General features: G+C 43.8%; 1 protein-coding gene and 2 non-coding genes across 16 annotated transcripts in view; 1 reads left to right on the top strand and 2 right to left on the bottom strand.

Moving 5' to 3' along the window:
* The window catches only part of tenm4 (teneurin transmembrane protein 4), a 164,767-nt gene extending 143,154 nt beyond the window's left edge, over positions 1–21,613 (top strand). For all 14 annotated transcript variants that reach the window (XM_077610939.1, XM_077610949.1, XM_077610948.1 and 11 more), the window contains 7 exons: positions 601–1,478; positions 6,197–6,369; positions 9,352–9,587; positions 11,156–11,452; positions 12,292–13,906; positions 16,405–16,547; positions 19,235–21,613. In XM_077610939.1, the coding sequence (XP_077467065.1) occupies positions 601–1,478; positions 6,197–6,369; positions 9,352–9,587; positions 11,156–11,452; positions 12,292–13,906; positions 16,405–16,547; positions 19,235–19,993 (4,101 nt within the window). In that variant the 3' untranslated portion in view covers positions 19,994–21,613. The remainder of the gene's footprint in view (positions 1–600; positions 1,479–6,196; positions 6,370–9,351; positions 9,588–11,155; positions 11,453–12,291; positions 13,907–16,404; positions 16,548–19,234) is intronic.
* A 3,870-nt stretch (positions 21,614–25,483) lies between these two features.
* trnar-ucg (transfer RNA arginine (anticodon UCG)) lies at positions 25,484–25,556 on the bottom strand. Its single transcript has one exon. It is a non-coding gene; the product is annotated as a tRNA-Arg (tRNA).
* Positions 25,557–25,633: 77 nt separating this feature from the next.
* On the bottom strand, positions 25,634–25,706 carry trnar-ucg (transfer RNA arginine (anticodon UCG)). The gene has a single exon. It is a non-coding gene; the product is annotated as a tRNA-Arg (tRNA).
* Positions 25,707–25,766: the final 60 nt, after the last annotated feature.

Below are 25,766 nucleotides of genomic sequence, written 5' to 3'. Positions count from 1 at the left end.
TCATCTGCGACGTTGACAGAATTAATAACCCACCCCGAGTAAAACTTAGAAGCTGACGAGGAAGCCGCATTGTCGCTTTTTTGAAAATGTCCAGTTTATGTTATCCTTATCGCTTCTCATGTTGGCCTTTTGGCAGCCGCCATTGATTACCATCTTTGGATTTCGCCTACAAAAAAGCATTTCTGCTTTGAACACTACGCTTGGCACCTTATCAGATGATTAGAGTTTTTCCAAAGAGTAATCCATGAGATGGCTCTTTTTTTACAGCTAATTGATGGACTGCTATCCTTTTGGAAAGGGTTCTTTGATGTTGAACCTTATTTTTATCAAGCACTTTTAGTGCTCTCGTTTCCCTGCATAATACATTTTGCCAAGGACACCTATTTTTAAACCAATGTGCGTCCATCGTATGCAATGTTTTAAACGTGTCCTCGTCCATTTATTCTTTTATTTGCAAAGCTTGATCGCTTGCGAACGTTTTGACAACAGCGTCAACCATTGTCGTTTGGACCTGGTCGCGTAATCTTGTTTTAAAGACGAGATCTCATTATCATTTGCGCAGATTTGATTCGATATTTGAATGTTTTTTCTCCCTCTCAGGTACGACTTGAGTGGCCCACAGACCTCGCTGTCAGCCCCCTAGACAACTCCCTATTCGTTCTGGACAATAACGTGGTGCTCCAGATCTCCGAGAACCACCAAGTCCGCATCGTAGCGGGCAGGCCAATGCACTGCCAAGTTCCTGGCATCGACCACTTCCTCACGAGCAAGGTGGCCATCCACGCCACCCTGGAGTCGGCCAACACGCTGGCCGTGTCCCATACCGGCACGCTGTACATCGCCGAGTCGGACGAGAAGAAGATCAACCGGGTGCGGCGGGTATCCTCCAACGGAGAGATCTCCCTGGTGGCGGGGGCGCCGAGCGGTTGCGACTGCAAGAACGACGCCAACTGCGATTGTTACTCCGGAGACGAGGGCTACGCTAAAGACGCCAAGCTGAACGCCCCGTCCTCCTTGGCCGTGTGCCCGGACGGAGAGCTTTACATCGCCGACCTGGGCAACATCCGCATCCGTTACGTACGCAAGAACAAGCCCTACCTGAGCCCCCTCAGCATGTACGAAGTGTCGTCACCCATCAATGATGAGCTCTACCTCTTTGACGCCAACGGCAGCCACATCTTCACTCAGAGCCTGACCACTGGTGACCACCTGTACAACCTGACCTACACCGGGGCGGGTGACTTGAGCACTATTACAGACAAGAATAAGAACGTGGTGACCGTCCGACGGGACAGCGCCGGGATGCCTCTGTGGATCATGGCGCCCGACGGGCAGACGTTTTGGTTCACCATGGGCACCAACAGCGCCCTGAAAAGCGTGGCGGCGCAGGGCCAGGTGCTCGCCGTCATGACGTACCACGGGAGTTCTGGTCTGCTCGCCACCAAGACCAACGAGAACGGGTGGACCACCTTCTTTGAGTGAGTAGTGTGTTATAATATCATGACTTCTTTTGGCGCTTGAACCGGGATGGTCACTAGACAAAGTCTGACATTCTTTGATTGCTAGTAAGATACGAAAATTTGGATGAAATACTCCAATAAGTGACTTTAGAATGATACCAAACTGCATTTTTGGCAAATCCAGCCAAAAAAAGTGACAGAAATAGGAAATTAGATCCTAATTAGTCCCTCTTTCGCAGCTCCTTTGGCCCCGCCCTCAAAATAAATCCTAACGATGACGTCACAACCAGAATGAGCTGCAGATTTTTGCAGTCTGCTAGCTAGCGCATCACTAGAAAACTAGGAATGATTATCAATTCTGGTTGTGATGTTACAACCAGAATTGCTGCAAAAAAGTACATTAATCCATTATTCAACAAACAAATGGTAAATAACAGAAACATTTGAGCATCAAATTTGTTTTCTACATATAAAAAAAAAGATTAGAGCAGTCATTTAGATTTTCTGTCATGCTCACCACTTCATAGCGCCTTTAAACTCATCAAAACATTGGCCTTGGCGGTGAGTGACTGCAAAAGAAATCTAGTTTGCCGTTGTAAAACGAAACCGAAAGTAGGACAGAAGCTTATTCATTCCTCGGCATATCACATTTATCAACAACTCCTCTAAAGGCAAGCCATAACCTCTGAGACCAAGCGAGAGAGAGAGAGTACAGAGTGTCTGTAAATATCGGCTCTCAGAGATTGATTTCTTCTTCTGCACTTAAGACCGCCTTCTCAAACTCTTGGTCTGGTCTTTGCAGTGATTTCTGGTTTTCAGACTTGCCCCAGGCATTTAAATGTACTCTTCTTGATCAAATATCCTCAAAATGCATTGAAATTCGTCTAGTCGGTCTTAATTCACTTTTATTTTTAAGTTACCCTGCATTTTGTGTCTTAGTCTAAGATCTCACGGATTAAAGCTCTGCAAATCTGTCCATTCTCTGACATTCAAGGAGTTGGAAATGTTTTGGATATGTCTGCATATGATATTTGTCGCCAAGTTTGTTGCCATGGCATAAATTTGTTTTTGCACGACTTTTAATAGTAATGGAGAATATTGGTGCATTTTCCTTTTTAACTGATTGGCTGGAATGGTAGCAAACAAACATTTGTTCATTCAATGCCACCCTCCCACTTCAACTTGAGTGGCCGTGTCCTCATGATGAACTAATTTCCTGATTTTTAATGAGTTTTTTTTTAAGATCAAGACAGAACAAAAGACTTCAAGGCATTGAATATTTTAAAAAGCATCGAAAACGAATAGAAAAGTTCTTGATTGTTTTTGCAAGGTTGGCTGTCAACTTTGCCCTGGAAATGAGTTTAAATCTGGTTCGAAAGTGCTTTTAAAACGCTCCTGTTTAAACCTCACACAAGCCAGGTTTTGTGGAACTGTTGGACTTTATCTTATTTGTGATCTTAAAAGAGCCTTTGGGTAGGCTCGGGTTATGTTTAGGGTTAAAGCTTTAGTTTAGTTGTCAGGTTGTGCATTCTAGCGCACAACCTGTGTGTACAACACATCGCCGTGAACATCACTCACTTGGCAAGAGCAGCGCGCGTACAGACGTAATCCCATTTCCGTTATCATATGAAAACAGGATTAGCGCCTGCCATAGTGCCATCCTCATCTGCTCCTTGCGATGTAATGGCATTGTGTACACCTCAGAATAGCCGTTTGAACGCGAGGTTCCGTTTTCCCAGGACCTCCACGAAGCAATCCGTCCTGTCGCTTAATAGCCGAGGGGACACGCGGCGTGGCCGTGTTCCGGAAATGAAAAAAAATGCTATCAAGTGGATGGAGCTGATCAGACATCTGTTTCACCTCGCCGCAGGAATTGATGCATCGTCAGACACTCACTTTCATCCAAGCTGACACACATCACCTGTCTTTGATTTGCTTAGATTGGCCGCAAGATGTCCTTGCTTATGTCGACCTAAATCTCCACGGGAAGATCTGATTGGTCTGGGGATCTCACTTTAAAGTTTGGCGTAGGGGTGGGCTAAATTTTGTGCTCACGGGCTTCCCTTGATTTTTAAAGGAACACCTAATAATAAGAGGGATATTGATAATGCCAGAATCTTGGGGGCTAAATCTCTTTCAATCTCAGCCTTTTTTTGGAATGGAAAATGTTACCGTCCAACCTACAGTATTTACAATGATATGCAAGGCCTATGCAAATGTAAAAAAATATGCCAATGCTTTGAGTTTGACTGCTTAGGCAGCGATCACATATATTTTGCTTTGGTGAAAAACATTTGAACAGTGAATTTTTAATGGCAAAAGCTGCCCATAAATAAAGGAATTGAGGATAAAAGTGATCAATAGTTTGCAACGTTTTGTCGACGATAACTTTTTAAATCATTTCAAGTAAATGCAAGAGCTGTATCAAAAGTCGTAAAATCCAATTTTCAGTATTCTGAATTTACCATTATTATTTCTATTTCTCATTTTTGTTGTGTTTTTGTCCTATTTATTAAAGCTACAGCAGCCCGTGGGCTTCCGGCTAATGCAATCCATGAATAAATTAACTTTCAATCATGTTTTAAAGACACCACAGGGTACTTTCAGTTCAATTCAATCCCTCAATTCATTTTTGTTAAACTAATCCATAAATTGCATCATGTAATCTTTCTAAACAATGCAATTGATAGAAATTTTCCAATGTTTTTTATATGGCCTTCTGGTTTGAGGTTCCATCAGGCCACACGCTCGCATTTTTCTCCATTTGCAGACAGTACCTGGCGAATGATAAAAAGTCCATATTTTCCCACATGGCCAGTCCCTTCACTCATCAATGTTTAATCTCAACCAATAACGATGTTTACTTTCCTACCATAATTAGCTTTGAAGGTCACATTGACTGCTCGGGGGATTGCAGTGGCACTGGTCAGAATTCAAATTCCGGTCTTCAAACTTTAGTGTTTGCATTAACTCAGCAATGCTTGTAGAAAAAAAAATAAGTAGAAACAACATTATTTTAGAAATCTGAGCAAGGCAAATTCAGATCGAACCAGCATAAGGAACTGATCAAGAAAAACGAAATTAAATTGTTTCCCCAGGGTAAAGGGTTGATAAATACTGTATAGCAATATCAGATTCATCCAACGGTTCAAATAAAGGATAGAAATATAGCAAATCTAGAACTATTCGATAGTCTTATCCCTAGAAAAATGATCAAAAGTAGCGTTTCTGTGGCTATTGATGCAGTGCGTAGGCGGACTAGAGGCATAAACAACCATCATTATTTCAAAGTCCACTGTTTGGCATCCAGCTGAGGCAGTCAGCCTCCTGTTATTGTTTCCCGATTTCACTCAAACATGCGTACTGGCTCTGCGTGGCGCTCGCTTTAGCCACGCTAGAAGGACGGCGAGATGCAATGTTCAGTCTATTATTATTGGGTACCCCACCCCCCTTCCCATTCCCGTGCGAAAGGTCACCAAGCTAGGGCGTGACACAGATGTGATGCAATATGAAGGGACTCGTGGGCATCCGAGGAGAAGGCGATTGCAACCCCCACGCCATCCTTGACCACAGGAAGAGAGCCAAAAGACAGCTGCGTTCTGAGGAAGCTGTTTGCAAAATAAAATCTGCCATTTAACTCTCTGGCTGCCAGTGAGGGTCACGCAAAACTAAAATCCGATCCGATATTATGACCCAAACCGATACTGTCCGATAGAGAGCATCGCATCAAAATAAATACTATCATTTATGTCGCTAGATGTCCAATCCATTGTCCAAATCCAAATGTCACTGCAACATGATCATCCAATACCCCAGCTAACTAAAAACAAATCTCCGTCCAAATCCAAACATCGGGTAATTTCTGGTCTTTAGCATTTAGAGTCTTCGGAAACGGAAGACCAAACTGCTTCTTTAGTGCGGCTGTTACTCGGATTACTTTTATATCTCCGGGAGACGCTTCCTCTCCGCTCTTTCCTGTCCGTATTGGATATTTGAGATGGCAGTGCTGAGGAAATAAAGCAGCAGAGCTGGCGTACTTTATGAAAGGCTTTAGCATGGCAGGCTGCAACATGCAAAGAGGTCTCGTTTTCAATTGCTATTCAGCGCGCGTCATCGCTCTTCATTCCGCCGTAATGCGGCGTCGGGCTCAGTCTGGAACGCTGACGAGGTGACAGCTTTCGGATTGTTCGCCGTTGATGGGCCTTTGAAAGCCAGATGAAGCAATCTGGCCTCATCGTGTAGCTTTGTGTCATAAACGCCCATTTTTAGGTGCAGGTGGCCCAAGTCTGTGGGCACCTTGATGAGATATTTTAAGACCAAATTAGTGCTCTACACATCACCTTATTTTATACTCTCCTCTAAATGAGTCTGCGGCAATGGATTTATACAATATCTCAGAAATACCACGTGTGATGATTTTTCTTAAGATTTTCCCCTCAAAGTAACACATTTGTACTCTCTATTGAAATCATGAATATGGAGAAAAATTGTAAAATTCTCAGATTTTAAGGCAATTTTACGGGTACGGCTTATATGCGAGAAAATACACCAAGTGATTTAGATCAAACCAAATGCAGATCCACTCTTAAAATTTTGAGGACATAATATTGAAATGACGTAACGTAAAACAAATAGTTAAGGCACAAAAAAATGCAGACACAATTTTCAAAACCATAAATCTGCCCGAGCAAAGGCGTCACTGTTATATCTAAACCCACATCATCTTGTTTGCGCAGGTACGATAGTTTCGGCCGTCTGACCAACGTTACACACCCGACGGGCCGCGTGAGCAGCTATCGCTCAGACGCCGACAGCGTCGTCCGCGTCCAGGCGGAGGGCGCCGCCAAGGAAGACGTGATGGTCACCACCAATCTGTCGGCCTCAGGCACCTTCTACACACTCATGCAGGGTGAGTAGCTATCATCTGTATTGAAACATTTGGCAAAAGTACAAGAAAAACGGATACTGGTCCAAACTAAAAAATGTTAACCTTGACGGTGGTGTCTATTCCTTTCTTAATTGTTCATTTTCAGGTGGTGTCGTATTTTTGAGTGCTTAAGCTTCTTATTGATTCAGAAGAATACAACATTATTGATTTCACCTGAGCTAGCTTGTGGTTATTCCAGGTCAAATGTTGCATTTGAGAGTGCTGGGAAATACGCTCAGTTAAATGTAAGCAATAAAAAGATGGATTATATCTGTAAGAATATTGATTAGTATTAGTACTTTTTTTAGGTCTGACTATCTATTCAATATAACCAAATTCAAGTCGTAACTTAACCGTTTCAGTGCCATTTGCCAAAAATAAATCCATGTGGCCATTGCTTAACTGTTCATATAGATTAGAGGTCTATCGCCGTTAATGGCTGTCGTTGAGTTTGTTTCTAAATAATCTCCTTTTGATTGGACGCGAGTCACCATCAATGACGCCGAAACAATTCACTTCTAGCCCACCTGATGAAAACGGACCTTACGTCCCTCAAAGAGTTAACAAAATGATAATGCGGCGTGCTACGATTGGACACATTGATTTTATGTCGTGACACACAATGGCGGTGATACACACAAGACTCCCCAATCCGTGTCGGGGCGCTGACATCTACTGACGTCCGCCTTTGTACTTCATCGATCGAATTTTGGTACCCTACTGACTCCTTTCACGGCCGAAACTTAAGACGTCCAGCTTCGGTTTCCGTCGTACCGCCCGCCGATCAGCTTCGTGTCGTGACCTTGCCGCGGACATCTGTTCGCCAGCCCATCGGCGCCAGTAACTCAGCCCGCTAATTAATTGGCTATTGTCTGTACCACAGAGCTGGCAAGAGAGCTCTCACTTTGTCGTACTGAAATCCTGCGACGTCACAAAATAATTGTCGGTCGTGCCGCCGTTTGGAAGATTGCAGCCGGATAGAAGTGTGGTTTAATTACATGTCTCCAACAGCTGCGGGATACAGTATATCTAACACTCCTTTTTAATCAGAAGGGGGTGTATTAAAACTGTCATTGCACATTGCTTACTGCCACACACCGCCCACCAAGAACCCTGAAATCACTTCTTCTGGTGTTGTAACTTCTAGAAGTGACATATCGTACACTAACTTTCAAAAGTTCTAAAATCATCTAAATGACCAACAAAAACAATTAATAGTAAAAGTACATGAACAATTCTTCTGCCGAAACTGCTCCTCATTATGAAATCCCTTAAACTGCTCGCTTGTAGTATCTTATTAGTGGGTATCTTTAACTGGCCTATCTCAGCCAATCAGAGAATAGCTTCCCAGAGGAGTCAAGATATCTTCTCCAGAATGCACTGCAGATTTGCTAGCATGCTATCCATAGGCTTGCCATTCTTTTTTTGCAGTGTGACCGTTTGTTCATTCATTTACTAGCTAGTGCGGCACTAAAAAAGCTAGATATAAACATTGATTCTGGTTGTGATGTCACAACTAGAATAGCTGAAAAAAGTGGGTGTTCCCTGATGAATTGCTTTGGGTGGGATAACTAGGAAATAGTCATAAACAGACAGAATAAATTGCCAAATTTGTTTTCTATATGTAATATTGCTAAGTGAAGGCATTTTTATTTTTTGTCTTATTTTTTGGGAAATTTCATAATACCTTTCACATGTCAGATGCTTTTGTTTTTAAATACAGTTCTGATTATAACAAGTTCCTGGACACTAGGTGTATGACTTCTGCAATTATAAAGAACTATTTCAACCTTCTGAACAAGGGATTAAAATAGTTGAAACAATGCCACAAAAGTGGAGTTTTTAAAGTAACCAGTAATCTTTTCAATCCTCCTATTATCATCCCATTATGTAACACCCACATACCCACTTGCATTCCTGTAATGATAATGATTGTTATTAATATCCACGTTCCCTTTCAGAGGTTAGAAAATTACTGTTCCAAACCCTGACCTGAACAAGAAAAGTGGATATCATATCACATCCAGCAATTCAAAATTGTCTTCCATCAGTAGAAAAACATGGACAATTTAATCATTTAAGTTGAAATTGGCCCTGCGAGTGCTCTCGAATAACCAAATAATGTCCATAAACATCCAAAACTGTGTGCACATCTCCCCAATAAACTCAAGTTGAGAAATAGTGTTAGCTTACAGCCGGCGGCCTGTACACATCTAGCATTTCCAGCCTCGTCTGGCCTCCGAGGGCCCCCACAGTCCCCCCCCATCCCAACCTCGGTGATGGAGAGAGGAAAGGGCCGGCAAAAGGTCAGCCTGCCACATCCGCTCATTTCTTTCTCTTGGCAGCACAACAGCCAGAAAAAAGCGCGTTGCACCCGTTCGTTATCATCTGCGGGGAAAGCGTTCCACGCACTTAAACCCGTCGTGGCAACAGGCAGGGATGACAACATACATTTTTTTCCAGGCTCTTCAACAAACTCATTAACGTTTGACAAGCCATTAGGACCTCCCCTTAACGACCGTGTTTTTTTGTCCCCCGATGAATAGGCACAAGAAATTAAGTCTGGGTGTGGTGCGTGGCGTCAGAAAAAGCGCTCATTTCTTTTTACACGGGTACGCTGAATAGTTTTCACTCGCCGTCAATATCACCCAAGGCTACTGCAAAAATTTTAAAAAAAGTTTACAGGCGACGTGAAAGCCTATTGATCCTTGTTGGGCAGGGCGCGGCGTTATTGCAGAGTTTCATTTAAATACTGCTGCCACTGCTAAACGTTCTGCTTTTTTTTTTCTTTTGCTGAGCGGCCATTTTAGCTCGTTACTTTGTGCCCTGGCTCAGATGAATATTAGATTGTCCTCTTTCATTAGCCATGAAGATGGTGAGGCGTGGATATAAATTCAGTACAAAGTTGAGTGCTTTTTTTTTCTTCTAACCCTTTGTTATGCCACCCAAAAAAAAATATTGCAGATCAAGTGCGCAACAGCTACTTCATCGGCCTGGATGGCTCTTTGCGGCTGGCCTTGGCGAATGGCATGGAAGTGTCGCTGCACACAGAACCCCACCTGTTAGCCGGCACGGTACACCCCACCGTGAGCAAGCGCAACATCACACTAGCCTTGGACAACGGCCTCAACCTGGTGGAGTGGAGACAACGGAAAGAGCAGGCTCGAGGCCAGGTCACCATCTACGGACGCAGGCTCCGGGTAAGAAAACTCTGGAAGTTTGAAAATGAAATGATAAAATCAAACCCTTGATTTCAGAAATTGGATTGGATAACTTTATTCATCCCGTATTCGGGAAATTTCATTGTGACAGTAGCAGAGGATGATTAGACCGAACAACAAAGCAAAAGCACAAAGTACAAAGCAAATCAAACTAAATAGAATCATTAAGAATCACCAAATCAAATCATTAAGACAGAAAAGCAGTGTGAGGTGTAATAATAACTCATACGCTGGTCGTCCCATAAATTTATGATAGGAATAAAAATGGCTTTGGTTCAATGGGATGCATCAACAATATCTCTGCCAAACATACGTAGCAAGATTCAAACCAGAAATAATCTGCTGCGTGCAAGCAACAGTTTTTTTTAATTATTTTTTTTATAGAAATCCACGACGCCTTGCACATTCTCCAGCAGGCGACAGCGCTAATGGGGGAGGTGCCACTTTGTCTGTCATCGGCTGTTCATTTAATGGCTCTGTTGTCCCTCTGGAAGTGCAAGCGTCTAATGTATGTTACAGACAATGGCCCTCCGGGGTGAGCTTGGGAAACAGGAGCAGTCTAATAGCGATGGAGGAGGCGAGATGAGCAGGGCCGGAATCATTGAGCGACCTTGAGTGGCGTGTCAAGTGATATTACGTGGGTGGCTGGCCTGCACAGGCGAGGGGAGGGCTGGGACTTCGCAGATCTTTCAAGTCCACGATGACACGGGGAGAGATTAAGTGTTTTGGATTTCGCCCGTCGCTGGGCGTTTGTTGTGATCCTCGATTTGACCTCGGTGGCTTTGGTCCTCCCTCTGCGGGCCAGTCGTTATGCTGACGATTTGTGGACCACGGGCGCCGCACCCACGTTTTCTCTCGTAGGGTGACCAGTTAGCCCAATGCGCTGTGATGGCGATGGGTAAAAATCCAGCCAGTGCAGGACCGGTGCCTCCGTCGGTAGCCACCTCATTTGCACTTTGCTCCATAGCCCAATCAAATATTGAAAGCGTCATTAGCAAAGCATGACGTTGCAGTATTGCAAGTGCTCTACCCAGCTGGCTCTAGTTATGTGACTCTGAGAAGACTGCAGTGAATAGAAATGCTCTACATTTGGGGTATAGACTCTTCTTTGTCGTAGGCCACGTCATGGTCGTCGTTTCCTTCGGGAAGGCGGGGTCATCTGCCCTCGTACATATCCTTTTGACTTCACGCCAATCCCCTCATGAACTCACGGACTACATTCTGTTTTCCTAAATCCCACTAAATCCCAAAGCCACTTCATCTAGCTTCACACCAGTTTACCGAATATCTGAAATGAGAATAATCAGTACCTGGCACGAATTTACCCACATGCTGTCAGGATGGAACGGATTTAATGATCATTGCGGCCTAAATGGGCTCTGGGTGATTTGGAATGCTCCCGCTTGCATTTTCAAGGGTTTACTTGACACGCAAACAAAGAACTGAGGTTATTTCCAAATGTAATTATCAAAGTAGCTCCCTTGATCATGCTTGTCCAGATGGAACCAGTCCTTTTCACATGACTACCTCCATATCTTCTCCTTTAGGTTCACAACAGGAACTTGCTGTCCCTAGACTTCGATCGAATCACCAGGACTGAAAAAGTCTACGATGACCACAGGAAATTTACACTGCGGATCCACTACGACCACGCCGGGCGACCCACTCTCTGGGCCCCGAGCAGCCGCCTGAATGGGGTCAACGTGACCTACTCTGCCGGAGGCCATGTTGCGGGCATCCAGAGAGGCACCATGTCAGTACGCATGGAATACGACCACAAAGGCAGAATTACCTCCAAGATATTTGCAGATGGTAAATCGTGGAGCTACACTTATCTAGAAAAGGTAAGAAATGGCGTTGTCACCGAAAAACATGCCATTTGATACTTAATTGAGCTTTAAAGTTTAATTCATTCTCAGCAGTAATGCGCCCCATTATCAGGCTCCGGCACAAATATCAGCAGAACTTCTAATTAAATCCTGTCGGTGCACTGCACTGTCACGCTTTTGATACTGCAGTATGTCAGAAAACGTTCAGATCTGAATAGTTCGGATAAGTGGCAAATGGTATTATCCCTTTTACCTTTTTTCCTCATTTGTTGGTGGGGAAAAGTAAGACCCCGCAGTTCTTTGAAGGCCTCATGTGAGACGTGTTAATGAGAGCCAGTCACCTTGATACGAGTCACTTTTCCGGCTGTTGCTGAAAGCACTTAAATACCAACCTGGATCTTGCTGTGACAACCTTAGAACACATCTGAATTTTGCGATTTCGAAGGCCAAGACAGGAGCGAAATGGCTAATTATCTGGTGCTTTAGAAAAGGTTAACACAGTGGTTGCTAATGACACCGTTTACGAGCAAATTGTTAAAGACTTTTAAACTTAGTTCTTTTGTAGAAAAAGTGGAAGGTGTGTCACATCCATCAACATGATTGATTGTTTTTCTGTAGATTAGCTCTTAGTTTGGTTCCAGGAAAGTAAGGGCTTATTCACACCAAGTCTATAGTTTGTGTGCTTTGGCCTGCACTAAAATATATGTTAATAAACGACCCAGGATTTTGTGCAAACATCGTTCAACCCGTGGACAAAATGGTCCGAAAGGGGTAACATGGTAAAATACGGAATTGACCAATCACAGAGCTCCAGTTCTTGTGCCAAAGTTCAACTGTATCCTATTGTGTTGCAGTCGATGGTGCTGCTACTTTACAGCCAGAGACAGTACATCTTTGAATTCGACAAGAACGACCGTCTCTCATCTGTGACCATGCCCAACGTGGCGCGTCAGACTTTGGAGACATCGCTCTCCATCGGCTACTACCGAAACTCCTACCGGCCCGCCGAGGGTAACGCCTCAGTGCTGCAGGACTATAGCGAGGAAGGCCAACTGCTGCAGACCACCTACCTCGGCACGGGCCGTCGGATCATCTACAAGTATGGCAAACTGTCCAAACTTCTGGAGATTCTTTACGACACGACACGCGTGGGCTTCTCCTACGACGAGGTGGCCGGTATGCTGAAGACGGTCAACCTGCAAAGCGAGGGCTTCACCTGCACCATCCGCTACCGCCAGATCGGGCCGCTGATCGACCGTCAGATTTTCCGCTTTAGCGAAGAGGGCATGGTCAATGCCAGATTTGACTACGTCTACGACAACAGCTTCCGGGTCACCAGCATGCAGGCGGTCATCAACGAGACGCCGCTGCCTATCGACCTGTACCGCTACGACGATGTGTCGGGCAAGGCAGAGCAGTTTGGAAAGTTCGGCGTCATCTACTACGACATCAACCAGATCATCACTACGACAGTGATGACGCACACCAAACACTTTGACGCTTACGGTCGCGTGAAGGAGGTGCAGTACGAAATCTTCCGCTCCCTCATGTACTGGATGATGGTGCAGTACGACAACATGGGCCGGGTGGTGGCCAAGGAGCTAAAGGTGGGACCCTATGCTAACACCACACGCTACACGTATGAGTACGACTCAGACGGCCAGCTCCAGGTGGTCTCCATCAATGACAAGCCCCTGTGGCGCTACAGTTATGACCTGAACGGCAACCTGCACCTACTCAGCCCGGGAAACAGTGCCCGCTTAACTCCGTTGCGTTATGACATCCGGGACCGCATAACTCGCTTGGGGGATATCCAGTACAGGATGGACGAGGACGGTTTCCTCCGGCAGAGAGGCAATGACTACTTTGACTATAACTCAGCTGGACTTCTAGTGAAGGTATACAACAAAGCCAGCGGCTGGAATATCCGCTACCGCTACGACGGCTTGGGTCGGCGGGTGTCCAGCCGGAGCAGCACGGGCCACTACCTGCAGTTCTTCTACGCAGATTTATCCAGCCCCACCCGGGTCACCCATATGTACAACCACACCAGCTCCGAGATCACATCGCTGTACTACGACCTGCAGGGGCATCTGTTCGCCATGGAGCTGAGCAGCGGCGATGAGTTCTACGTAGCCTGCGACAATATCGGCACGCCTCTAGCCGTCTTCAGCGGGTCTGGCCATATGATCAAGCAGGTGCTCCACACGGCGTTCGGAGAGGTCTACCTGGACACCAACCCCAACTTCCAGGTCATTATCGGCTATCAGGGCGGCCTGTACGAACCCCTCACCAGACTGGTACACATGGGTCGCAGGGACTACGATGTCCTGGCCGGGCGCTGGACCACGCCCGATCATGACGTTTGGAAACGTCTCAACAGTGGCCACATTGTGCCATTCAACTTGTATATGTTCAAAAACAACAACCCGCTCAGCAACAACGAAGAGATCAAGTGTTACATGACAGGTACGTTCAAATTCGGTTCAATAAGGTTATTCAGAACGAAAATTGCGCTGAAGTAATAAAAAATAATACATAAATGTAAACACAAAAAGAAAGCTACCTTAACATCCGGTCGCTGCCAATGTCCACTGGTTGGGTAAATGTAGCTGAATATTAATACTCTAGGAATGCCGGCTAATCTTAGCTGAGTCCCACAAGTCTGATCAATAATGTATATACATTTTTTGTGCAGCTAAAATTACACATGGCAAGGGGGAAGAGAAATCCCCTCATCTCCCTTCCCCCTCTTTGTTGCTCACCAAGTGACACTCACTTCAGGGTGACAAGGAGCCTCAGAACACCCTGCAATTTGCATTAACACGCATACATTTGCTCCAGAGAACCCCGTCTCCCGGGTTTTACCACATTTCGGAGAAATAGTGTTAGGTCGAGGCCTTATTTTGACTTGCGGCAAGTCATAGATTAAACATTGAGGTCAAAAGACAAAATAAAAAGAAGCTGAACATTCAAGGAGTTCATTACGAAACCTTAAAATCCCCCAAAACCAACAGAAAGTGAAAAAAAAAAGTGATGCCAAATGTACTCATTGCCTGCTATTGAAAAATATATATGTCCAATTTACTTAAACTGGCTGTGGATACCGTCAAAGGCGTCAAGTAAGTTCACTTTTTGGTCCAAAAATAAGCCCACATGAGATCTAGTTGGCCCGTGTACAAAAATGAGTTTGACACCCCTTCTTTATAGGGTTTGGGTTTGTGAACAATGCTGAGCTCACTGCTGCTGAGTAAAAGTGGCAGCACAATAGATTTATTGAAACAGTCTCCAAGTTTACCCATCGCGGCGTTACCTCGCTGGAAGCAGATCAACAATCCGCTCTAATACTCGAATCGCCTCATCCGCTAAATCGTTTCCGTGTTCTTTGTGTTTATTCAACGTGTGCTCTCTCGATCATAAATAACAAGTCCCCTTTGTTCGCCTATGGAAAATACCGGGGGAATTAAACGTGCTATTTGCAGGTTTACTTCACCGTCATTTAGTGCTGGAAGGCATTTGAATGCTAAGTGGACGTGTTGATGTACGGCTGCGGAGTGTCCGCTTCTGCTGTGATTGATGCTCCTGGCATTTCCATACATTTCATTAAATTACCAAGCTTCTCTTAGATAAATAAGCAAAAGATTTCAAGAAGCATTTGTCAAGTGCTGTCAAAAGTAGGGTGCCAAAGTATTCGTGCTGGGTGCGGTTGGACAACAGTTAGAAAGAATGACACACTGCTTAAACGATAGCATACAGATTGGATTTAGTGAAAATAAGACGTACATAAAAATGAACAACGTCTCTCGCCTTCATGGCCATTGAGTTAAAAACAAGTACTTTGTAAGTAGTGTCCCAATTTGTGTTCAAACTCCAATCCGTAGATCTTCGGCTATGTTTTCCGTGAACGGCTGTATCAGGGTGCCTCCTGCTATTTGAGGACTCCCATTCTGCCAATCCCAGATGCCTCCTGCATCTCATTACAATATAGAATATTTCCCAGGTCTCAGCTGCTTGGAAATAACAACATATTATAATTATCGATGCAACAGACTAGCTCATGCGTCATTAGGCCTCAGCGAGGCTTCCCGGCCCCCCGCCGAGCACCACCTGCGAAAGCTAGTCAATCCAGATGTCCGTAGGACGCAGCTTTATCTGCTTTTTTGTTTTGTGCATTTTATTCGCTTTTCAAAATTGTCCCCAGGTGTGCTTTGCTCAAAATATTTCAAGGACGGCGAATCCTAAACGGCACACCATGAGATTTCATCACACCTGCCGAAGGAAATGATCAAATTTTACATAATTAGTCAGAATATTTGCTGCAAGTAGGTCATATTTGTTCATCTATCGATAACTCTGCCATGATTACGCGTATTTTAGGGCCGAAATACCTTTAATACCTTTTCTAGATATACTTGCTGGAGATGGCAGCTGAGTAAACATACATACACGTAAACACACACTGAACACCTTACGCTTCTCGTAACCTGAATATTTCCTATGTAGAAGTCTGAGAATTATGTAACTATGAGAATCATTTCTCATACATTTGCTTTTGCTAGGAAGAACGCTTTGCTTCAAAGATTAAGACATGGTGAAAGAGTTCAAGGAGGAAGCGATGACCAGAGGAATTTTAAACCATACTGTTATATCTTGACCAGGTTTTGCGATCTGAAATAAATTATAATGTTTGTGTGCCTTCTTGCTGCATAATACTGAAAATTCCACTCACATAGACAAGCAAACTTGGGCGTCCAAACTGCTTCTGCTCACCTGTTTTGGACGCCATGTAAAATAGGGCCTTCTAAAAACAAAGGAGTCAGAACTCAGCGTTCTCCTCACCAGATAAGAGTGTCTTCTCTCTTATTTTAGGCATCTTTACATGCATGTCTAAATGGCCAACCTGACCATTTGTAAATAGAGATAGCATTGTATTCAGGGCATTGTCTAAATGTCTCATTCCTTTGCAGATGTCCACAGCTGGCTGGTGACCTTCGGCTTCCAGCTGTACAACGTCATCCCCGGCTACCGCAAGCCCAACACGGACACGGTGGAGCCGTCCTACGAACTTCTCCGCACGCAGATCAAGACGCAAGAGTGGGACAGCACCAAGGTGAGACATTGCCGCCTCGATCGACATCATTAGCCCCAAAGACACGCTCTGTCGACACCATCCCAGAGGAAGTGCCGGGTCTCGCCGGGCCCTCATCTCGGGGAACGGGGGTCAAGCTAAACAGCCCTTGTAATTGTCCTGCCATTAGGGAAATTCACTCTCCATTCTCCTCCACCACCGGCCATTGATTTCATCTCCAGTCTCACCACCCCCCCCCCCCCCCCCCCGGTCAAGGTCTACGAATTAGCAGACATGCTCCGATTCCCCCGATTTAGCAAGGGCTTTAAAGTAGACCCCAGCCCCTATTGGCTGAATTATTGAGGAGGCCACTCTTGTCGCTAGGGCTTCGGTTACAGCAAGACGAGCGAACGCCGCCCGTCAGCTTGGTGTCGGCAGACGCTCTGGCTGCCACTTTAACTCAGCGTCATCCATTAGCGAGCGCTGATCCGATGGCATGGTCACACTTGCGTAAAAAATAGTCAGAAAGTATTCTAAATCAAACTCGCCATATTTGTTGATAGCTCACATCGATCGGAACGTTGGATTTTGATAGTCAACTAATCAATCACCCTTTTTGGGGAGCCACGAGTCGAAAAATTGGCACATAAGTTTTAGTTTTGCATTGAGTTTTGCCGTTACATTTTAGCTGGAATTAGCAAGTCGCATTTTTAGGAGGGATTTTTTTTTTCAGAAACCAAAAACAAATTTACATTAAAGGGCCACTATACTATACTATGTCCCCCTTTTTGGGGGGTTCTGCATTACTCCCCTGATTTTCGCAATGTACCACACAATCCACAAAAACGCAAAAACCGTGAAACGTGAAAACGGGTAAATACTGTAGTAAAAAAGGTGAACAACAGGCGAAATAGGCATCTGTTAACATAACAGTTTTTCAGAGTATGACTTGCAGGCTAGCCAAATCATTATTATTTCTAAAAAAGTGCGACGTATAGTCCTTAAAATACAGTATAAGGCTGAGGTCAATACTGCAGTAAACTGGATAATCGTGTATACAGTATGTACATATAGAGTATTATTTTTGTATGAAGAAAGATTATTGGTATAAAACCGTTTAAGTGCAGCTTTCCACCGCGTGCAATCCCACTTGTGTACACATCCCGAAAAGATGGCAGACTCATTTTCTCCTCTTGCTTGTTGCATGAACCTCACCCAAGGTGCCAATCTACAAAGCAGCAAAGGCAACAGAGGAAATGGCTTTTTGAATCCAAAGACATTTGCATTTCAAATATTTCCAGCGGAGATATGTCAGGAAAAGTCGTGGTTGTAGATTAGACAGAATAAATAAAAAAAACGGCACCACCTCCCAGCTCCCCAAATTCAAATGCGTTGTTCATCTTTTCTCGCCCCGTCAGAAGTCTTTTTTTAATCAACAGTTTGAAAAGGAAGAAAACTGAGATTTTTTTTTAAATTCCTACTCATACAGCGCCACCTATTTTTTTGAAGCACTTTACGTTATATAACTTGATCTTTGGGCGCGCCTCTTATGTTTGGTGACATTGGATAATTTAATCGCTGGCTGCCATTGGTGGTAATACACGTACAATCTATTTGAACTGCAATAGGCTGACAACAAACAATCTTGATTGATCATCACGACTTATCGCTAAATTAAAGTTATTACCGTAATTTTCAGACTAAAAGAAAAAGAAAATAAGATTTCACAATTTCACTCATTGCTTATCTGTTATTGTATAGAGGAAAAATAGGATCTGTTTTCGTTTATTTTTGCTTCGCTGGCCAAGCATGAAAAATGGCCGTCGAGGGTGCGGACAGATGAGGTCCTGGCATTTTGGGTCACGCCCATGATGCGCGCATGATGGCACACCCCGGAAGGTACGCCGAAGGGTGATGAAGGAGGGGTGTGGGCACGTCCCCCTTCTGTCTCGTCTGCTTGTAGGACAGATGACCCGGTCTTGTTGATCGCCAAGTCAACAAATATGGAGTGATGGGGTAGATCAGGCATGTTTCTGTTGCGTTTCCTTCTCACAACGAAATCTTCGACAGACCACACCCCCCCTCCTCAGCTGCCGTTGCAATGAACCGTAATAATTGAGGAAAAAAATATTTCAGCTGGCAAAGCTTTTTATACAATCACTTACTGCTATTGCTATTTTTTTCCATTTCACAGTATTTTGCACCAAGCAACGACTCCTTATTTAGCTAATTTTACACACACACAAAAAATGTTTGGCACTTTTTTACATCAGCCATGTCACAAAATAAAAATGTAATCATATTTTAATATGGAAATTGAATTTGGTGCTCAAATCTTTTTTCCATTTCGTAGTATTTTTTTACAGTGTCGAAAAAATGAAAATGTAAGCTTATTTTCCAATAGAAAATGAATTCGCTGAAATCAGTTTTTTTTGTTTTGTTTTGTTTTTGACATTTCATATTTTGGCCCAAAAAATAAATCCGCTATCACTCCTTTTTCCAGCAGTATTGTCATCTTACATACAGAAACTGAATTTGACATTCAAAAATTGCAGTTTTATTTACATTTCTTAGTTTTTGCACCGGAAACAAAACATCAGGGAAAACCCTCTTTTTTCATCAATTCTGGTTGTGACATCACAACCAGAAACATAAGCTTATTGCCGTCAATGGTCGACTATGCGTTAAAGAGATCACATTAACGAAGAACACCTGTCTTTGCTCTGCAGTCGCTACTCGGCGTCCAGTGTGAAGTTCAACGGCAGCTAAAGGCCTTCGTGAAGCTTGAGCGCTTCGGCCAGATCTACGACGCCAAGAGCGCCGGCTGCCCCCAGACGGACGGCGATCCGGCGTTCGCCTCGGCGGGCTCCATCTTCGGCAAGGGCGTCAAGTTCTCCCTCCGCGACGGCCGCGTTGGCACCGACATCGTCAGCCTGGCCAACGAGGACGGGCGTCGTCTGGCGGCCGTGCTGAACGACGCCTTCTACCTGGAAGCCCTTCGCTACACGGTGGGCGGCGTGGACACGCACCACTTCGTCAAGCTTGGCTCGGTGGAGGGCGACCTGGCCCTGCTGGGCATGGCGGTGGGCCGCCGCACGCTGGAGAACGGCGTCAACGTGACGGTGTCGCAGATCAACGCCGTGCTCAACGGTCGCGCCCGGCGCATCACCGACATCCGGCTGCAGTTCGGCGCGCTCAGCCTCAACGCCCGATACGGTAGCAGCGTGGACGAGGAGAAGGCGCGGCTGCTGGAGGCGGCGCGGCAACGAGCCGTGGCGCAGGCGTGGGCCCGGGAACGCCAGAGACTACGCGACGGCGAGGAAGGGTCGCGCACCTGGACCGAGGGCGAGAAGCAGCAGCTGCTGGGCTCGGGCAGAGTGCAAGGCTACGACGGTTTCTACGTGCTGTCGGCCGAGCAGTACCCCGAGCTGGCCGACAGCGTCAACAACGTCCACTTCATGAGACAGAGCGAAATGGGCCGCAGGTGACATGAACGCGCACGGACTCACGCGGATCTCTTGCCAAAGACGCTTCGGTATGCCGCCGTTTTGCTCCTTTGTGTGTGCAACTTGATTTGGAATAGAAAAGATGACGAAAAAGGACAAAAACAACAGGTCACGCTCAATCCGGGTTTGTCTTTTTTTAATTTACTGGCGAAAATCCACAATTTATTGTCGGTGGGTAATTGAATTTAAGGATTGCCGTTTTTTGGGGGAGTGGAAGACGCACCGGCCAAAGAATGCACAATGAAGAGGAGAAAAAATGGATTGTATGTCGCTTTTTAAAAAAAAATCGGAAACCACAAACAATGTTAAAGGTAAATGAATAACAGGCTAAATAGAAAAATCAACCATTTTCAGGTAGCTCAAGCCTGAATGAATTGAACTTCTAGTCTAGCGCCATCAATGGTAATTAGAATACAAAAATTGAGAATGTTTTCTTCTTAATTTCTCACTTTAAAATGGAAAGACAAAATGATACCCAGTTTTAAAAGAGTTTCCTTCTCTCTTTGCGGAGATTCTTGAACAGTCTTTGCCCTCCAAGTGCGGCTGGTCGAGTATCAAAATGACAATTTTCTGACTTTGCCTCCTCCATAATGTCTTTTTCTTCAGCCAAGGAGATTCCGTCTCTTTTATTCACCTCTTTTCTTCCTTTTTTTTACTTGAAACTTCGGTAACGAGAGACGCCGTGTAACCGGGCGAGGTCAGTGTTTTTTTGAGGAATGATCAAGAGTGCTGATTTTAAAAAAAGAGCTAATTTAAGGCATATGACGGCACTTTTATTTTTTATTACGTGTTTTACTTTGGGGGGGAAAATGCAAAGTGCTTTTCTTTCATTCACTAGGTGACGAACAACAAACACGCCAGGTCACTTCCTGGATTTCCCGTCGGTGAGTAGTGATCAGAAAACAAAGTGACGACAGATGTGAACTTGACAAATGTGAATTTGTGTCCCTTTTACCGTCCGTTGTTGTACTACACCAAATAAAGTGAAAACGTGGGCTAAATGTTTTTTTAACCTGACGAAAGTATTCCGAGTTGTGCTTGTGAACGAGATGCTACGTGGACAAAAAATAATGTGGCGCCCCCTCGACTTTGAAGGTCAGAACCTCAAACGGAGGCGTCCATTTTTTTTTTGGTCCACGCAGTGCGCTTTGCCTTACGGGAACGCAACGCAGCGGACCGGCAGGTGTTCCTGATTCTGTTTACACGTAGCTGGGCGTTGAGGACGATGAAAACATGGTCACGTGACTTTTAATCTCTCCATTCAAACAGTCGTGCGACTCGTGTGTCCGATTGATTTTTTTTAATGTGTCATTTTGGTTTGTATATTCAATGTTTGCTGCACTGAGAACTGTTTTTTTTTTCCTTTTGATTTATTTTTTATTTTTTTATCCCACCCACTAAAGGTCCAGACTTCTTATGTTTGAGTTCCCGACACTGTGTTTTACTTTCCGTCTTTCTTCTCGGACCGTGTAAATAACAAGGCGAGTCAAGAAGCGAGCTGTATATGAATAACATGCAAACTGTAGATACCGCTTAGAGCTACATCTTGTGTAGTCTTATGAAGGTAGAAGGAAAAAAAATAAAGGGAATATTTTGTGTTTATGTTCTGTTTGGTTGTGACTTTTTTTTCAGAACTTGTCATGAATGTTTTATATTTTACATTGAAATATTCATTCATTTTCTGAACTGCTTTATCCTCAATAGGGTCGCGCGGGGTGCTGGAGCCTATCCCAGCCGATCGCAGGGGACAAGGTGACGGACGACCATTCACTCTCACAATCATACCTAGGGGCGACTTAGTCTACCTTGAATATCTTTGGAACGTGGAAGGAAAGCAGAGTACCCGGAGAAAACCTGTTTGTGTGAGTATGTTTTATATTTTACATGCATTCAAATTACATTGAAATATTCAGATTTACATAAACGAGTTTACCCGATTTGAATGATTTGACTTGATTTGGCTGCAAGCACTTTGTCTGGAAAAGAAACTAAAAAGCCAAAAACACTTTTAATCCTAAATCAAAGTCCAAAACTAAAATATTTTACTCCCAATTACAATACTGACGTGAAATGACGAGAACGGGCCCGATTTTGGATCTACACATTTTAATTACTACATTAAAATTCAGTTTTTTGCAGTGAAATAACATCTTATTTTAATCAACTAAAAATAATGAAATGACGTTTGTATTGCGTCAAGTTATGTTGCTTATAAATTCCACCATTTAAGCTGGTTTATACAAGTGTTGCGCCCTCAAAATGGCTGACAAGGACCCACATAGAGTTTGGATTTGTAGCAACCTTCAAATTTTAATGAACGCTTGCGACCTGTGGCCTTCAAACGCAAGCTCAATGGGGACACAGTTTACATCCTAATTTCAGCGTCAAAAGGTCACGTCTGTGCCATTAATCTAAATAACAGAACACTTACTACCTTAAGTAACATGCTAGCCATCTTTTTTTTGACCATGTTTAACTTTTTTAGTGCCATCAACTATAATGGGTGTTCAATCACCATGCTCTTTACCCTTCTGCTGTGAATTTAAATGAGTTTGCCAATGAACAATTTGCATGAAGGTCAATTTAATTAGAGATGCAAGATATGGAAATGTTAGATTAAGATCGTCAAAATGTTGACATTCTCGTGAACCCGAACTTTACCGGCTTGGATCCACCAAATATATGTGAAAAGTTTACACTATTACAAAAATGAAGTGTCACGTTATTAGGGTTGGTGGATGGGTGTGTTTTTCTGCGTGATTTGTATGTTTTTGCCTGATGTGTCCCTCTTGGCTTCCCTGCCATTCCCTTGTGTGACTTGTGGTTGTCATCAACCTATGTCTGTGTATTTAAAGCCCCGTGTTTTGGCATGCCTTTGGTGGAAGTATTGTTCTGTGACTCCTGTTCAGGTGAGTAATGTTTTGCCTCTTTATTCATTGTGTGTCTCCCCTGTTTATTTTATTTTTTGTTTACTGTCGTTAAATAATAGTATTCCTGTGCTTTATTTACTTGAATTTCATTATTTTGCTGAAATCTTTTTGGTTGCAGCTTGCAACGTTTTGGTAGAATCTTTTTGTTATGAATCGTATTTCATAACCCTCCCCTATCTTGTACTTTCAAACTATGTTCAAAAAGTTTTGATAACTAGAAGCACCTTCGGCATTATTTTCACTGTGCTCCTCCTGGATAGGTGAAGTTTTATCATACATCTTTGACAAAAACTTCTTGCTAGGAACTCTGGTTTTGGCAGAGCGAGGCCATATTTTTGCTTTCTGCCTGCCGGCGTGCGTGTTACGGCTAGAATCATAATCCAAATAAATTCACCTCGGGCAGACTGGCCTGCAAATACTGCTGAGCAAAAATAAATGGCGACATAGAAGCAAAATGGCCGACTTCCCGTCTGCAATTCCTTTCCACTATCATATGCAAATGTCTTAAATGGCAGATTTGCCTCAATGACAATAAAAATGTGCCATGACAGACAAAACGAAAATAAAAAGGGGTGAACCACCTTTTTTAATAGCTAGCATATTCGCTGTCAAAAACTCAAATCAGTGGAGAATAAAATAATTGGTGTTTATACTGATTAAAGTGACATTTAAATCCTGCTGGCTATAAATAACCTCCTTTTATCTGAATATAATTCATATAACGCGAGAAAAAGATAAGAGGTCAGTGTGTAGTTTTAAAATAGAAGTACAGTAGTGAGTATTTAGGTCACATCAATCAGACAATAGTGATCTTGTCATTTTGGACCAATGAGGGCAGCCGTTTTATGTATTTAGTTGCAGCAAGGAAAAGTATTCATATAAAGCTGTGCTTAACTGAGTGGCTTCCATTGACGGTGATAGACATCCAATCTGTTTAATCGTAAGAGTTTACCGATAAATTGTGACAGTATTTGAGAATAGTCAAAGAAAAAGTGGCATAATTCATTTTTTTTTAAATCTACAGTTTGTCAGTAAGCAATTGCATAAGAAAACTTGATAAATTGTTCTCGTTAACTAATGAGCTGCCATAGTTGGCAATCAGGCTCGTGTTGCTTGCAGCCTTGCTTTTACCAGATCTTGGAATTTGTTGGGCAAACAGTCGTGCAATTTTTAGGGTGTATTGAAATGATATAAACAGCAGAAGAGACGATGTATAGGTTAGAAAATAAGTGGAAGGTTTGTTCTGAAAAGCATCCGCCAAAACCTGGCTTTTGAAGCTCCATGCATGTTTCCAGAAGAAAAAAGAAGTGTGGAACACCTGCCATCACTTTTAAATTTTCCAGTAACGAGCAATGTCTTGCACACTAAAACGGGCACCGCCTGTCGCGCACTTTGTAGCAACTCTGAGTCGAAAGCAGATCCATTTACAGACTGGCTGCAAGTTAAGCGTCTTCAAAAACAAACTGGCGCTGCATCCGGCGTGCATCTGAGCGGACAGTAGGTTGATCTCATTTTTTTAATCATTTGGGCCTTACGCCCTGTGAATGATGGCGCCGTCGTAAAAGCTAAATGGCGTAGGGGACAGTAAACCAAGGAGCTATTGAGGTAGCATGCCGACCGTCCCCAAAGATTCTTGCTCCCGTTTGCAAGCTTGCTGCCGTGACGCGCCGTTAAAAGAGTGGACGCAAATAAAATCCTGACGCTCGTTATTTAAATGTCACCATTGCATGGGTCAGGCGGAGGTCGGTGCTGCGTCTCGTGAATGCTAATGGATGAGCTACTTGGAAAATGTAGTGAGCTAAGCTACACATTATTCAATGTTCAATGAAGCTTTGCCCCACTGAAGCTATCTACCAATTTTAGCAAGCTAGGCTTATTATAAATTCAGCGTCTCTTCACCCACATGAAATGAAGATTTATTTTATTGCTGTCTAATAGGAGTGAGAAGAATAGTTGTAAGGACAGTCTGAACTGTCTGAACTTCTTTGGAGGTTGAGCATGTTTTTCTGTAATATGACCGTAGAATAACCCATGAAAGGATTCTAACCCATGGTATAGTGTTCTATAAATGCCCAACAACAATACATGGTTGAAAATAAAGTCTTGTTTATGTCTTAGGGTGCCATGTTGGTTCAACACACAAGAAAGACCTTGTGAAGACCATTGAATGGAAATACTCAAAGATCTTGGAAATGCTCTACAGAAGAGCAGTCTCGGCCAACCAAATTTGCAACGTCGACATTGAACAGACAGAACCATCAATGTTTTGATCCAAAGTCAGCCAGCTTATCCTTTTAGAATAGAAGTACAGTAGGCCACATTTCACATGGAAAGATGTTGGCCCAAAACCTAAGTAATCAACGTTGGCACAAGAATGAACAACGAAATACAAGAACTTGAACGAAAGAGAACATCGACCTACTTATCCAAAGTCAGACACCTTATCCATTAGGCCACATGGCCATATTACCCCCAAAGAGATGTTGGCCCCAAACCTGAGTGATCAACAGAACCACAGAGAAGATAATCAAATGTAAGAACTTGACCATGAAGGGACTTGAACCCTCAATCTTCTGATCCGAAGTCAGACGCCTTATCCATTAGGCCACATGGCCACACTACACATGAGATGTTGGCCTAAAACCTGAGTAGTCAACAAAGCCACAGGAGAAGATAACCAAATGCAAGACCTTGACCATGAAGGGATTTGAACCCTCAATCTTCTGATCCGAAGTCAGACGCCTTATCCATTAGGCCACATGGCCACACTATACATGAGGAGATGTTGGCCTAAAACCAGAGTAGTCAACAAAGCCACAGGAGAA

This window comes from Stigmatopora argus, chromosome 10 (genome assembly GCF_051989625.1).
Source record: "Stigmatopora argus isolate UIUO_Sarg chromosome 10, RoL_Sarg_1.0, whole genome shotgun sequence".
Classification (NCBI taxonomy): Eukaryota; Metazoa; Chordata; class Actinopteri; order Syngnathiformes; family Syngnathidae; genus Stigmatopora; species Stigmatopora argus.
This window is presented reverse-complemented; position numbering and strand designations above follow the sequence as displayed.